Below are 14628 nucleotides of genomic sequence, written 5' to 3' on the forward strand. Positions count from 1 at the left end.
CCACACTGCCCCAGTGGTGGGGGTGAAGCTGGACCTGGAGGCCTGGGCTGAGAAGTTCAAAGTGCTGGCAAGCAACAGGACGGACCGTGACCAGCTGGGCACCCGCCGAGTACGTCCTGGAGGCTGGCACAACCAGGGAACAGGGTGGGGACAGGACAGGGAGGGAGTTCTGCTTGCTGGAGGGCACTGCTGAGACATGGTACCTGTGGTTGCACTGGGCTTGTTCCTCAGGGTACCTGTCCCCAGCCTCTGGGGACACCACCCTGCACGTTCCCTTGCGGGGGGATGACCATCCTGCTAACCTGTCCCTCTGCCCTGCTTTTGGTTGGCAGTGTGACCCCTCAAGCAGCTGTGAGATGGACTGTGAGGCCAACAACAAGGTGGGTGGTGGGCAGGGGTGGGGGCAGCTGGTGGGGGAGTAGGGAATGGCTGGGAGGGGTCCCTGTCCCCTGCCTATGCAGCCTGTGCACCCACCCTCTCCCCTGCTGCTCCCCAAGCTCAGCCAGACCCAGCCCACCTCGTAGGGATGAAGACCTGGGGGTTGCCCCATGGACTGTGGACCCCCTGAAAAGGCTGTTAAACACCCAGGGTGGGTGGTGTCTCCTGCTCCCTGCACCCAGCACATGTGCTCCAGGCACTGAGATGTTTCTGAGGCTTGGGGACACCGCGCTGGCCCCCCTGCCTGACAAACTGCCACCCCTCACCCTGCTGGTCTTGCCTTGCCCCAGGCATGGCCAGGGTTGGATGACACTGCCCTCCTTCCCCAGGACCTCATCTGTGTCCTCATCGATGATGGGGGCTTCCTGGTGCTGTCCAACCAGGAGGACCACTGGTACCAGGTGAGCAGTGCCCACAGTGCTCCTGGGCGTGGGATGCCAGTGGGGAGCTGAGACCCTTGAACTCATGTCATGGGTGGTGTGATGCAGCCCCACTCGAGTCCCCTCCAGGGGAGTTCCATGTTGAGGTGGCATTTGGCTGCAGATTGAGTGTCCCCATTTCAGGTGGGCAAGTTCTTCAGTGAAGTGGATGCCAACCTGATGTCCGCCCTCTACAACAACTCCTTCTACACGCGCAAGGAGTCCTACGACTTCCAGTCTGTCTGTGCCCCCGAGGCCCCCAGCAACACGGGTGCAGCACCCCGTGGCGTCTTCGTGGTGAGCGCGCATAGGGATGGTGCATTCCGGCTGGTCTGGGAGCTCAAGGACCCATGAGTGTGTCCCTCATGGGGACCTGCTGGCTCACTGCCCCTTCTTTGCCCACAGCCCACTGTGGCCGATCTCCTGAGTCTGGCCTGGTGGACCTCAGCCGCAGCCTGGTGAGTCCTGCCATGTCCCTTCCCTGGGGTCATTTCCACTGCAGAGTGACACTGGGGTGTCCTTGGGGCTGGGACACCTGACATGGCCACACTTTCCTTCCCCAGGTCCCTGTTCCAGCAGTTCTTGTACAGCCTCACCTACAGCAGCTGGTTCCAGACGGGTGAGTCCCTGGGGAGCTTAGGGCTGGGGGTGGGCAGAGGCTGGGGGAGTTGGTGGCCCTTGGCCCACAGCACTGTGCTGGCACAGAGGAGGTGGTGGGGGACGGCATGGAGGCCAGGGAGACGAGCTGCATCATGAAGCAGACCCAGTACTACTTCAGCACTGTCAACGCCACCTACAACGCCATCATCGACTGCGGCAATTGCTCCAGGTGGGTCTGTCCCTGCTGTCCTACCCCTGGGCAGGGCTGGGGACACCCCCAAGGTGCCTTTGCCAAGATCCCCATGCAGCAGCCTGTGTGGGGGCGATTGGAGATGCTGTGCAGCATTCGGGGGGACTGTGGTAGCCGGAGGGGGGACAGAGAGGAACAGTAGTGTCCCCATGGGCTGTGGGTGATGACTTCTCCAGAGCTCCTCTGTGTGGGACCAAGCTCTGGAAGCCCATCAGTGCCGAGTCCCTGGGCAGCCCCTCAGCATGGGAATGGGGAGGGAGGTGGAGCTGAGGATGGGGATGGAGACCAGGGCAGGGAATGGGGATAGGGATGAGGTTGGGGACAGGGATGGGGAGGAGGAGAAGGACTGTCATGAAATTGGGTCTGGGGAGGTGCTGCTGCTTCAGCCTCCCCAGAGCCACACACCAGCAGGGCTGGCACTGGGGCTGGGGGGGATTGGAGCACAGGGTAAGTGGGGTCCCACCACCTTCACACCCCCAGGCTCTTCCATGCGCAGAGACTGGCCAACACCAACCTGCTCTTCGTGGTGGCTGACAAGCCCCTCTGCAGCCAGTGTGAGTCTGTCAAGCTGCTGCAGGCAGAGGTAAGAGGTATCCTTTGATGTCTCAGCTGCATCCCACTGGGATGTGGTGGCAGCAGGGTGGGGGGACATGTGGTCTTTGGGACAGGCAGGGGGGAAAAGACCTCTGAAGTTTGGCAGGGGTGGAGGGAGCTCGCCTGTGGCCAAAGGCGCTGGGGGTGCCCTACAAGCCCCCACTGCCCTGTCCCTGGTGGTTTCCTTGACCTGCAAAGCACCCCCGAGGGACCCCAACCAGTGTGAGCTGGTGGACAGGCCCCGCTACCGGAAAGGCCCCCACATCTGCTTCGACTACAATGCAACAGTACGTGTGGTGTAGGGGGAAGTGGGGGGAGCAGAGCTGGGGGTGTCTCCTAGGAAGGGATGGGGGCAGTGGGTATCCTCTGGTGGGGGAGCAGAGCCATGGGTGGTCCCCTGTGGAGTGCTCCCCTGTGGGGTGGTCCCCAGGGGGAAGTTCGGGCAGTGGGTTCCCTCTGAGCAGGGGAGTGGAGCCATGGGGGGATCCCAGGGGAGCGGAGCTGAGCGGGTCACCCCTGAGGGGGGAATGGAAAGGTGCGTGCGCCCCCTGGCGGGAGCAGAGCCATGAGGGGATCGCGGGGGTGCAGTGCTGTGGGGGGACCCCTCTGATGGGAATAGGGAGGAGGGGGCAGGAGCCCTGGGGTATTGCCTGGGGATATCAGAGCTATGACGGGTCCCTAGGAGAGCAATGCCATGGAGTCCTCTCCTGGCACGAGAGCAGAGCCATGGGGTCCCAGGGAGAGCAGCACCAGGGGTCGTTCCCGGGGGCTGCGCCACAGGGCAGGACGCCACAGGGCTGCAGGGAGGTGGGTGGCCCTGGGCTGCCGAGGCACTGCTGCGGATGCCCCACGGCCCCTCTCTCTTCGCCCACTCAGGAAGATACCTCAGACTGCGGCCGAGGGGCTTCCTTCTCCCCCTCCCTGGGGGTCCTGCTCTCGCTGCAGCTGCTGCTCCTCTACTCCAGCACCAGCCGGCACCCACTGCCCCCTGCCGCCTGCCTTTAGCCCCCTGGCCGCCCCCGCCAGCTCTCTTTTCTTTCAACTTCCATCTCCATGCCCTTCCCCGGCCCGGTGGAGCGGGAGCGACGTCCCCTCCGCCGCCTCGGGGACCCCCACGATACCGCCCCGCTCTCCCCACCGCCCGCAGCCAAAGAAGAGCCGGGGCGCGGGCAGGGGCTCCCCGGCAGAGCGGGGATCGGGACGGTGCCCCGGGGTCACACCCTCCCGGCCGCTCGGACTTGGAAAAGTGGCGTCGGTGTCCTCCGCCCGCGACCCCCCCCCATCCACCTCGCCTATTTTTTTAGCCTGAAGATTTTAAAGCAGATCTTTCTACATCGAGTTTCCAACATTTTCACCTGGAGACCGGCGGCGTTTATTGTCAGCAATGAGGACACATGGGAAAAAAACAAAAAACAAAAAACACAAAACAAAAAAAAAAAAAAAACGGAAAAAAAAAGAGGGGGGGAAAAAAAAAAAAAAAAAAAAAAAAAGGACTTGAGTGTGCGGGTCAGTATCATTTGTTCTACCGGTACCGGCCCCAGGGCCTGTGCGGCAGCTCCAGCATCCCTGCGGGCTGGGGCTGGGAGCGGGCAGGGACAGGGGCGGGGGGCAGTGGCCTTGCCTGCGCCGGGGCACGATGGAGCCCCGGTCGCTGCGCTGGGCTCAGCCGTTCTTGGGCACAGATACTGGGGCGAAAAGGGGGGGGGGAGGGGGGGCGGAGAAAGTATTTTGTTTCTTTTCCGTTCTGCAGATCACTGTGAATCCTGCCCACTCAGCCCTGCTCCCCACCCCCAGCCCTGCCCGGACCCCCTTGCCCTGCCAAAGAAGCCGCACTGGCCGGGGGGACGTGCTGCTTGTCCCCTGGGAGACATGCCCTGTGTCCCCGAGTGGGTCACGCCACATGCCCCGCCGCGGGACGTGCCGCACGTCCCCGAGTGCCAAGTGGAGCGGGAGGTGCCACATGTCCCCTGAAGGGACTTGCCAGGCGCCCGTGCCCGTCCCTCGGGGCACCGGGGCTGCTCCCGGGCGCTGCGGAGCTCCTGGCTGGGGACACGCAGCGCTGGGGGGACGGGAGATGGCCCCGCAGTGGTGTCCCCAGGGGGACACCTCACCCCCGGGTGGTCGGGGGGGTGGTGTTTTCCCCCCCACTCAATCCACTGGGTGCCAAGGAGGGGACGACGTGGCTGCTCAGCCCTGGCACCCCACTGCACCCCACAAACCCAGCCAGAAAAGGTGCCGCGGGGCTGGAGGGGCCCGGTGCAGGGTGCCCAGCTGCGACACCCCGGGGTGTCACACCCACCCCCCCCCCCCCTCGCCCCCCGCTGCTCCCGGCAGTGCCGGGGGTCCCTGGGCGGCCTTGGGGACCCTCACCCCCCCGGGGCACCCCGCTCAGAGCCACCCCATCAACCGGGTTCAGGGGAGCCTCCTCGGCATGGCCATCCCGGGGGGGCTGGGGAGGGCACCAGGCGCTAATTAGTGCTGGGGTTAATTAATGGTCATTCTGCTTGTAGCTTTTTCAGTGTGTGTTTGGTTACTGTCTCTGGGAACCGTGTTTGAACAGATGGCTCTGTGTTACCGGGAGTGTGTGTACTTCTGTAGTCTAGTTAGGTGCTCTGCCAGAAAACCACCACTATACATACCTATAAATATATACATATATAGTCTATTTTAAGTTAAAAACCAATGAGACAAAGGGGGGGTGTGGCCCCGGGCCCCCCGTCCCGCCGGGGTCACCTCCTGCCCTTTCCCCACCCAAAAGCTTCTCTCTGCTCATTCAAAGGCATTGAGTTTTTAATTGATTTTCTTTAATTTATTTTTAATTTTTTTTTGTTTTTTGGTTTTTTTTGTACAGAAGAGTTGGAAAACTTAAAAAAAAACAAAAAGACAATTTGTAAGATATCGTGCGTGTGACTCCTTGTAAAATATTTTCAAATGGTTTATTACAGAGACTCAGTTATTAAATAATGTTCATATTTTCACTTCACAGGCGGTGGCTGCGTCATTGCCCGGGGACGTGGGCACGGCTGGGGGGGCACAGCATGTGGGGAGGCGCAGGATATCGGGGTGCTCCTGGCAGGTGGGACACTGCCCTCACACCTGCTACACCTCGGGGGGGCAGGGACACGGGACAGGCAGGGACACCGCAGAGCCGTGGGCTCACAGAGCCCCACACGCTGCACAGGCGGGGCTGGGGGACAGCAGGGGCTCAGCCCCCCCGGCCTCCCCCCTCTCCCTGTGTCCCCGCAGGACTGTGTCACCCGTCCCACGCCCTACTCCATGCCCGTGTCCTTGTGCCTGTGTCCCCACGCCCGTGTCCCCCTGTTGCAGGGGGTCAATGTCCCCAAGTGCGCCCCGTGTCCAGCCCGTCCGTGTCCATATTCCCATTTCCCAGGGTGTGTGCCCCCCATGTACGCATCCCCATGACTGTGCCCCTCATGCCCCATAACCGTGTTCTGCCAGCTCTCTTCCCCACGTCCGTGTCGCTCGTTTGTCCCATGTCCCCCCGTGTCCGTGTCCCCCCTCTGTGTGTCCCGTGTCGCCCCGCGCTGCCCACGCAGCCGGACTACAAGTCCCGACTTGCCCCGCGATGTCCTGGCCTCGCCCCCACGCCGGCCCCGCCCCGGCGCTCCCGTTCCGCGCATGCGCAGCGGCGCTGTTTGTCCGCGCCCGGCCTGGCCCAGCAGAGGGTCTGAGCGCGGCCTGGCCCGAGGCGGCGGCGGCGGCGGCGGAGGGAGGGAGCGGGGCCGGGGCCGGGGCCGGGGCCGGGGCCGGCCGGCGGCTGCGCGGGGGCCCGGCGCGGGGAGGCGGGTGGGTGGGGCCGGGCATCCCCCGCGGGGCCGCCCCGTCCCGCCCGCGGGGCCGAAGATGCGGCGGTACCTGCCGGTGGCCCGGCAGCACTTCCTGGCGGCGCTGGCCGGCACCAGCGTGGTGGTGAAGTCGCTGAGCGCCGCCGTGGTGCTGCTGTACCTGCTCTCCTTCGGGCTGGACACGGCCTACGGGCTGGGGGTGACGCCCGGCTACCTCCTGCCCCCAACTTCTGGGTGTGGACGCTGCTGACGCACGGGCTGGTGGAGGACCGCGCCTGGGGGCTGGCGGCCAGCCTGGCCACGCTGGGGGCGGCCGGGCGGCTGCTGGAGCCCCTCTGGGGCGCGCTGGAGCTGCTCGTCTTCTTCGCCGTGGTGAACATCTCCGTGGGGCTCCTGGCGGCCCTCGCTTACTTCCTCACCTATGTGGCCTCCTTCCACCTCGACTATCTGTTCGCTGTCCGCATCCACGGCGGGCTGGGCTTCCTTGGGGGGGTCTTGGTGGCCCTCAAGCAGACGATGGGGGACAGCACCGTACTGAAGGTGCCTCAGGTCAGAATGAAGGCTGTCCCCATGCTCCTGCTCCTTCTCCTGGCTCTGCTGCGGCTCGCTGCCCTCGTCGAGAGCAATGTACTGGCCTCGTACGGCTTCGGGCTCCTCTCCAGCTGGGTCTATCTACGCTTCTACCAGCGGCACAGTAGAGGCCGCGGAGACATGAGCGACCACTTCGCCTTCGCCACTTTCTTCCCCGAGATCCTGCAGCCCGTGGTGGGTCTAGTGGCCAACCTGGTGCACAGCGTGCTGGTGAAGGTGCGGCTGTGCCGCAAGACCGTCAAGCGCTACGACGTGGGTGCCCCGTCCTCCATCACCATCAGCCTGCCGGGGACGGACCCCCAGGACGCCGAGAGGAGAAGGTACCACCTGCCCTGCCTTGACCATGGGGATCATGTTTAGGGACGGCGAGGGTGGGGTTTAAAATCCAAACAAGGAGGAAGGGGAGATTAGGTGCAGGAGCTCAGGAGGGGCCTTCTCCATGGGGTCTGCTTGGGGGCTGCTGTGCCACAGAGGTGGTGAGGAGCATTTCAGGGAGCTGGTGGGACGTTATCCTGCTCTTCCAGATGAGGAGCAGCAATGGAAAGGCAGGGGAGATCCTGGGAAAGGAGCAGACAGGGTTAGGGGTCGCTGCAGGAGGAAGGGGGACAGCCCGGGGCAGTGACAACCCCTGGTCATGGCAGCCTTGCACCAGTTCACCCTGGCGCAGGGGAGGGCAGTGAGTCAGCCCCACACCCCAGCCCTCCAGCACAGCCAGCACTGGCCTTCCTGATGTCTGGTGGGAAGGTTTGGACAAGGTGCTGGCGCTCCCTTTTTCCTGCCCTGTTTTATGCCTTTATTCCCCATTCCCGGAGCAGCCCGTGTGCTGTCTGACAGCCTCCAATTGCACCACGTGGCATGAAAACTCTGTGTGTAGTCTGGGAACTGGAGTGGATTTCTGTGGAGCAGTCCTAAGTGCTCCAGGTCTTCTCTGGCACTACTGAATCCACCCTTTCCTGCTGGGAAGAAGCCAGGGACTGACTTGCATAGTGCCCCGTGGGGCAGAGCCGTTGACCCGGGGTTAACCCACCCACGTGCCCTTGTCCTGCAGGCAGCTGGCCCTGAAGGCCTTGAACGAGCGGCTGAAGCGAGTGGAGGACCAGTCGGCCTGGCCCAGCATGGAGGATGATGAGGAGGAGGCGGCAGCCAAGGCTGACAGCCCACTGCTGCCCGAGCCTGGCGCGGCCGGGAAGAGTCCCGGCCAGGAGTCCAACCTCATCAGCTTCCAGGACGCCCCGGCACAGCTGTGACCGGCCCCCTTCCTGCCCTGTCTCCGTTGGAGAGCTGCTAATCCCCCTCGTGTCCCCCACGGCCGGGAGCAAGGACTCCTCCCGCGGCACAGGCGGGGGATACCTCATTCCATCGCTTCGCTGCTGCTCGCGGCCAGCACCAGGCACCCGGGACAGTGACACTGCCACCACGGTGAGGACAGGAATTCCTGGAGCTGCTCCCCTCAGCGCAGGACAGGCCGTGGAGTCGGCGCAGGCAGCGGGGGCTGTTCTGGGAGAGGGACACGGGGCTGATCCCTGCCCCAAGCCGCTGTGCTGGCCCTCGCGGGATCAAAGTCAGCTTCTCCTCTGTGCCAGGGCTTGGCCAGAGCACTCAACACGTATTTCCTCCTTTCTGAAGGTAGTTTTGTCCCTAACTGAGGCAGTGGGAACGCTGGTGGGTTTCTCTTCCAACTGCCTTTCCCACGGGGAGCTTCCCCTCGCCCCAGCAGGAGCTCACCAGGACCGGTGAGAAGTTTGTTGGGTAGGAGGGGACAGGACACTGGGCAGGAAGAGGCCACCCAGTCCCTCCTGGTGGTGCTCCAACACTGCCAGCTCCAGGCTTTGCGCGGTGGGGATTCTCTCCTCCTCCCTCTCCTGCCCCCTCCCCCTGCGAGGAGCTGCTGCCCTTGGCTGCTCCCTGGCTAATCCGTTTGCCAGATTACACTAGAAGCTGGAATTAATTTTTACAGTGGGGCTCTTGCTGCTTCCTCTGGCAGCAGGTTTTCTTTCCTGCAGGTAGAATACGGGCTCCTCCTTTCTTTTCTCTCCTTCTGTGTTGATGAGGTTTTTTTCCTGGATGGAGGATGCTCCCTGCGACAGCCTCCACAGCTCCTGATCCAGCGGGCAATTCCCAGCCCAAGATGCAGATCAGCAGTGTCATGATTATTTTTTTAAAGGACCACACGAGAAGGTTTTGTCAAATGGGAAGAACACAGATGTTTGGGTATCAATAAAGAGTTCTTTGAAAGCATTGGTTCCTGCAGCAGAGCACAGGCAGGGTGGGGGGCCTGGCACAGAGCAGCCCCTGGGTGCTGTTGTCAGGAAGCTGGGGAGGGGGTTTCTTCCCAGGTGCTCCCAGCAGGAGGTGGGAAATCTGCAGGGGGAGATGTCTGCCTGCACCCCAAAAGTCATCCCACCCAAGGAGTAAGAGGGCTTGTTGCACTCTAGCTGCCTGAAATTTTTATTGAATAAAAGCTCTGGATACAGAGGAATTTTTCAGCCTGGGAGCCGCTCCCAGCTCTCCAGCCCTGCCGGGAGCAGGATGCGTGCTGGAAGGAAGGCTGTTGTGCCAGCAAGGAGGTTTCTTCCTGCCTTCTCAAAGGTTCATCCCCCAGCTCTGTGCCTCCCCCCATGCTCACGCTGTTCCCTGTGCCCCTCCGAAGGACACAATCACTTGCTGACTGCAGGTTCACAGCCCGGCTCAGTAATTTGCTCTGTAAACTGACCCCACCCCAGCAGGCCGAGCCCAGCCCACAGAGGGGTTTGGAGGGGTTTGTGCGTGGCAGTGGGTGCCCAGACCCAGGGCCTCGGGGCAGAGCTGCCGCTCTGATCCCAGGGAGTGCCCGTGCCATGGGGACACATGTGCTGCTGTAGCACCGTTGCTGGGGTGCCACCACCCTGCCCCAGCCCTGCCAAGGCTGAAGCCATAACCGTGCCCTGTGCTTTCCTGGCCAAGCTGCCCCTGTGGCAGGAGAGGCAGCGTGGGGCCTGCTGCAGCCTCCAGGGAGAGAGGGGACTCCCTGCCCTCCTCACCAGGATGGCTCCTGTCCTGCCTGCGCCAAAGCAGCCCTGCGTGGGAAGGGAAAAGGAGCTGGAATCCTGAGTGAGCCCTCCATTTCCCAGCACTGAGCACCAAGCTGCCGCAGGGACCGGCAGGTTTACCTGTGCTGAGGAACGTCCCTGCCGAGGCAGGGGTGAGGTGTCACACACATCGCAGCTGCTCCCCAGGGACAAGACACTATGGACAATCCAGGACTAATGAAAGACGAGTAGGTAGAAACCAAGTTCTAAGGAGACCCTGTGCGAGCAGGGGGGCTGCAAAGGGAGACCCAGCTCATTCTGGGAAGTTCAGGTCAGCACTAAGCCCTCAGTGCTGACTCCGCTTGCGGTACAGGTACGCATTGCTCACCTGGTTCATGATAACCAGGCTGGTGATGATGGGACACAGCATGGCGAGGTACCACGAGGCACCGGTCACCGTGGTGGTGAACCACAGGGAGCACATGCCCAGCATCAGGCTGGCACAGCCCAGCAGGTAGCCCACCAGCCCTGAGGTTGCGTGGTACAGCTTCAGCTTGGCCAGCGTCCAGTTCTTCATCAGCTTGGGGTAGAGCAGGAGCACACCCCCAGCGCACTGCCCTCCGGCATACAGCACGGCCAGCAGCCCCGTCAGCCCGTGCCAGGTGACAAAGTGGCCCTTGCCGTTCAGGTGCTTGTTGTAGGTGATGATTCCCAGCCCCAGGAGCGCGCAGAGCAGGGCGAGCAGCTGCAGGGCCCAGTGCGCCCGCACTCGGACTTTGCGGGAGAAGGAGCGCAGCAGCGAGGTCTCCGGGGAGAAGATCAGCAGCGCTTCCGTCATCAGGAACGAGAACTGGGGGGCAGAGGGCAGCGGGATTGGCACCGGCCAAACGCCCCTGCGCCGCGGCTCCCGGGGCTCGGCACCCACCGCCCGGGGCTCAGCCTCCCATCACCCGGGAGCTCCCGGGGCTCGACACCCACCACCCAGGGGCCCCACCGGCACGGCCCCTGCCTGTTCCACGGCAGCGGGCGCCGTGATCGGGGCGGCGGCACTTACCGCGAGGGCCATGAGCAGCGGGTGCCAGGAGAACAGACCTGCAAGGGAAGGGCAGGGTGAGGTGAGCTGAGACATCCGGCCCTCCCCGCGCCCCTGGCCCCGGCCCCACCGGCACTCACTGGATCCGGGCCGCGCCAGCACGGCCACGGCGGCAGGGAATCCCAGCGCCACGAGGTGCGCGGCGGCGCCGGAGGCGACGCGCAGCGAGCGGTACAGCCGGGACTCGGTCTCGGCCGTCAGGGCCATGTTGGCCGGGCGGGCGGAACCGCCGCCTCCGACACGGCCGGACAGCGGCGCGGGCTCCGATTGGCTGAGGAGGGCTGTCCGTCTGCGCTAAGGCCCGCCCCCACCGCGCTACGCCGCCGCTGAGTGGCGGACAACGCTGTCGCTCAATACGAGGGCCCGCCCCGCCGCGCGGCCGTGCGATTCCGCGGGAGCGGCGCTACGGTGGCCGGCGGGGCTGGGGCTGTTCCGCGTCCCGCCATGGGCGGCCGCATCGAGTGCGTGTTCTTCAGCGAGTTCCACCCCACGCTGGGGCCCAAAATCACCTACCAGGTGCGGGGCGAGCGGCCCGGGGCCCGCAGCGCCTGGCCGCGGCGGGGGGGCTGGGACTGGGCCATGGTAACGCCCACGGAGGGGAAGGGAGTACAGGGGTGGTGGGTGCTCCCCGGAGAAGGACGGGGCTCGGCTGGAACGGAGCGTCCTGTGCCGCCGCAGGTCCCGGAGGACTTCATCTCCCGGGAGCTGTTTGACACCATCCAGGTGTATGTCATCACGAAGCCCGAGCTGCAGAACAAGCTGATCACCGTGTGAGTGCGGGCAGAGCCCGTCCCTGCCCCCGGGGCCCCGCTGTCCCGCCGGCCTCGGTGCGGAGGACAGCTCGGTGGGATGGCAGTGCCAGCGAGCGGGGGCTCCTGGCCCCGTGGCCGGCACGGTCACTGCGGTGCCCCCAGGTACCCGTGCCGAGGGTGGGTGGTCAGATTTGGCGGGGGGGGGCTGGTGCTGCATCTGCTGCTCCGCCAGCGTTAAATCCAGGAAAGTCAGACCAGTCAGGAGAGCTGTGCTGGTTTCCAAAGGAGGCTGTTTCCTTTTCTGAGAGCTGATTTTTTTGTCCCCCTTCTTCAGACTGTGATTTGCACTCTGAGCATGTAGGGCTTAGGTATCATTTTTCCTGCAATGTAAAGAAGCCCCCACCTCCAGAGCCGATTGGGAACTATCGTTGTGGGGGATTCGAGCCTCCCTGAGGGCATAGGGACAGGCCATAGGTGTCTCCTCACAGGACGGCCATGGAGAAGAAGCTGATTGGCTGCCCTGTGTGCATCGAGCACAAGAAGTACAGCCGGAATGCTCTGCTCTTCAACCTGGGCTTCGTGTGCGACGCCAGAGCCAAGGCCTGTGCGCTGGAGCCCATCGTGAAGAAGCTGGCTGGCTACCTCACCACCCTCGAGGTGAGGCCTGGGCACTGCCAGGCTGCCTCCCGATCCGCCCCACAGAGCGTGGGCACCTCAGCAGTGTCCTGGAGCATGTTGGGGGTCACTGGGCATTGCTGGGACAGGGGCCAGGTTTACAGTGTGGAGGGGATTGTGCTGGTTTCCTACATACCACTGCAGTTTTAAAGGAGATCAGGATCTGGGCTCCTATAGCCACTAATCCTGTGGGGAGGAGCTGACTTGACTTTCTGCTCTCTTTAGCTGGAAAGCGGATTCATCTCCAACGAGGAGAGTAAACAGAAGCTGGTTCCCATCATGACCATCCTGCTGGAGGAGCTGAATGCCAAAGGGAAGTGCACCCTGCCCATAGGTACGGTGAGGACAGGGTCTGAGCCAGCCTTGTCCTACCTGGCTCCAAGGGATGTCTGGGATGGGGTTATGGGCTGCAAACACCTTGTTCTGTGTGACGTGGTGGTGTCCTGGGGCTGTTGGTTGCAAGCTCCCGAGCTAGCCCAGGTTTCCATGGAGATTAAGCCTTCCCTTTTCCCAAGTAGATGAGTCGAACACCATCCACCTGAAGGTGATTGAGCAGCGCCCGGACCCCCCCATTGTGCAGGAGTACGACGTCCCTGTCTTCACCCAAGACAAGGATGACTTCTTCAACTCCCAGTGGGATCTCACCACGCAGCAGGTCCGCGTGCTTACGCTTGGAAGGGGATCTGTTTCCAGACCATCAGGGGAGTTGGGCTGTCCTGGAGATCACGTCAGTGAGCACCGTTTGGTGCTGCCCTTGTCATTGTGCTTGGGCCTGTGAGCAAATCATTCACCAGCACAAGGTTAAAGTGCACCTGGGGATGGAGCTTGCCCATCCCAGGTGCTCCCAGATGCAGGGGAGCTGCTTAGGCTTCAGGGTGATGCCTCTCTGCCCTCTTAATTCTTGCCTCCTCTCCTCCCAGATCTTGCCCTACATTGATGGATTTCGGCACGTGCAGAAGATTTCGGCGGAAGCTGATGTGGAGCTGAACTTGGTGCGCATCGCTGTGCAGAACCTGCTGTGAGTGCCTGGAGGGGCTGGACAGCCTGAGGAAGGGGGTGGGTGCTGCCAGAGCATCTCTCACCTTTTCCTGTCCATCTGCAGGTACTACGGAGTTGTCACACTTGTCTCCATACTCCAGGTGGGTCAGGCCACAGAGCGTAGGGCTGTGAGCAGGATTTGGGCAGTGGCTGTGCCATCAGGGTGGCTGTGGAGGGGGGACAGCAGGGTTGGAGTGGACCGGGCCTGTCTCAGAGCCACAGCTGAGCAGAGCTGGTTTTCCATCACCCTCCAGTACTCCAATGTCTACTGCACCACGCCGAAGGTCCAGGACCTGGTGGATGACAAGGGTCTCCTGGAAGAGTGTCTGTCCTATGTCACCAAACAAGGTACAGTGACCCTGCCTAGGGATGCTGGCCCAGGCAGAGGGACAGGGCAGCTGACTGGTGACTTGTCCTTGCAGGGCATAAGAGGGCCAGCCTCAGGGATGTCTTCCAGCTGTACTGCGGCCTGAGCCCTGGCACCACCGTGCGAGACCTCATCTCCCGCTACACCCTGCAGCTCCAGAGGGTGGACGAGAGGTCAGAGCCCTCTTGATAAGCCCCTGAGGGCAGTGGTGACACTGGGGGGTGGCAGAGAGAGTGAGCAGGAAGTACCCAACGCCTGTGTCTGTAGGGTAGGAAACATGAGGCAGTGGTGGGGCATGTGGAACGGAAGGGAATGCAGGGAGCTGGGCCATTTGGCACCTCAGCATTGTGGCCCCAGTCTCTCCTCTCTCATCCCCAGGAGGCTTATCCAGTTTGGTTTGATGAAGGGCCTTATTCGGCGGCTCCAGAAATACCCCGTCAAGGTCGCCCGGGATGAGCGGAGCCACCCAGCCCGGCTGTACACGGGCTGCCACAGCTACGATGAGATCTGCTGCAAGACTGGTATGGATCCATAGGATCCCCTGCCCCGTGTGGGCCCCAGGGCTGGTGGGAGACACGGGAATGTCTGCCTGCCCACAGCTGTGCACTGGTCCTGGGTTCTTGCCCCTTTGGGAGCCTTCAGACCGCAGGGAGACACGACTGCGGGCCAGGCTCTTCTCCAAGCCAGGCTGCCAAGCCCATGCTGCCAGGGGCAGGGCTCGGGGAGCGCACCCAGCCCCCCGAAACCACTACTGGGCACGCCACTGACACCCCACTAACACCCCCCTGTCTCACTTCCCAGGCATGAGTTACAAGGAGCTGGATGAGCGCCTGGAGAACGACCCCAACATCATCATGTGCTGGAAGTGATGGCAGCGATGGCCCTCAATAGAGCCCTGTCTCACCACGCGTGCCCCGCGTGTCCCCCGCGTGTCCCCCGCGTGTCCCCGGAGCGCCCCGCTGGCTGCGGCCACTCCTCCGCGCCGCCAGGGGGCACC

The 14628-nt window shown here is 63.1% G+C and overlaps 4 protein-coding genes across 6 annotated transcripts in view; 3 read left to right on the forward strand and 1 right to left on the reverse strand.

Moving 5' to 3' along the window:
- CACNA2D2 (calcium voltage-gated channel auxiliary subunit alpha2delta 2) overlaps positions 1-5284 on the forward strand; it is a 212244-nt gene extending 206960 nt beyond the window's left edge. For both annotated transcript variants that reach the window (XM_039558859.1, XM_039558860.1), the window contains 10 exons: positions 15-109; positions 333-380; positions 768-839; positions 1002-1154; positions 1263-1315; positions 1421-1476; positions 1563-1686; positions 2188-2297; positions 2500-2588; positions 3178-5284. In XM_039558859.1, coding sequence (XP_039414793.1) covers positions 15-109; positions 333-380; positions 768-839; positions 1002-1154; positions 1263-1315; positions 1421-1476; positions 1563-1686; positions 2188-2297; positions 2500-2588; positions 3178-3306 — 929 coding nt within the window. In that variant the 3' untranslated portion in view covers positions 3307-5284. The remainder of the gene's footprint in view (positions 1-14; positions 110-332; positions 381-767; positions 840-1001; positions 1155-1262; positions 1316-1420; positions 1477-1562; positions 1687-2187; positions 2298-2499; positions 2589-3177) is intronic.
- Positions 5285-6103: 819 nt separating this feature from the next.
- TMEM115 (transmembrane protein 115) lies at positions 6104-8936 on the forward strand. The gene is given in 3 exon segments (XM_010390327.2): positions 6104-6331; positions 6334-7018; positions 7747-8936. Coding segments are annotated over 3 exon segments (1050 nt in total). The 5' UTR covers positions 6104-6165; the 3' UTR covers positions 7946-8936.
- A 186-nt stretch (positions 8937-9122) lies between these two features.
- LOC104683212 (cytochrome b561 domain-containing protein 2) lies at positions 9123-11053 on the reverse strand. Its single transcript, XM_039558861.1, has 3 exons — positions 10880-11053; positions 10761-10798; positions 9123-10556 (listed from the first exon to the last, which is right to left on the reverse strand). The coding sequence occupies exons 1-3, from the start codon at positions 11004-11006 to the stop codon at positions 10053-10055; spliced, it is 669 nt and encodes a 222-aa protein (XP_039414795.1). The 5' UTR covers positions 11007-11053; the 3' UTR covers positions 9123-10052.
- A 117-nt stretch (positions 11054-11170) lies between these two features.
- Positions 11171-14524, forward strand: NPRL2 (NPR2 like, GATOR1 complex subunit). Of its 2 annotated transcripts, XM_039558744.1 has the most exons (11): positions 11171-11315; positions 11478-11569; positions 12040-12208; positions 12452-12560; positions 12745-12881; positions 13147-13244; positions 13329-13365; positions 13519-13612; positions 13687-13804; positions 14010-14152; positions 14433-14524. In XM_039558744.1, the coding sequence occupies exons 1-11, from the start codon at positions 11244-11246 to the stop codon at positions 14498-14500; spliced, it is 1137 nt and encodes a 378-aa protein (XP_039414678.1). In that variant the 5' UTR covers positions 11171-11243; the 3' UTR covers positions 14501-14524. The 2 variants fall into 2 exon arrangements, with proteins under 2 accessions (XP_039414678.1, XP_039414679.1); XM_039558745.1 differs by lacking the exons at positions 11171-11315; positions 11478-11569 and adding an exon at positions 11595-11713.
- The last annotated feature ends 104 nt before the right edge of the window (positions 14525-14628 follow it).

Source organism: Corvus cornix, chromosome 12, assembly GCF_000738735.6.
Source record: "Corvus cornix cornix isolate S_Up_H32 chromosome 12, ASM73873v5, whole genome shotgun sequence".
NCBI classification, from domain to species: Eukaryota; Metazoa; Chordata; class Aves; order Passeriformes; family Corvidae; genus Corvus; species Corvus cornix.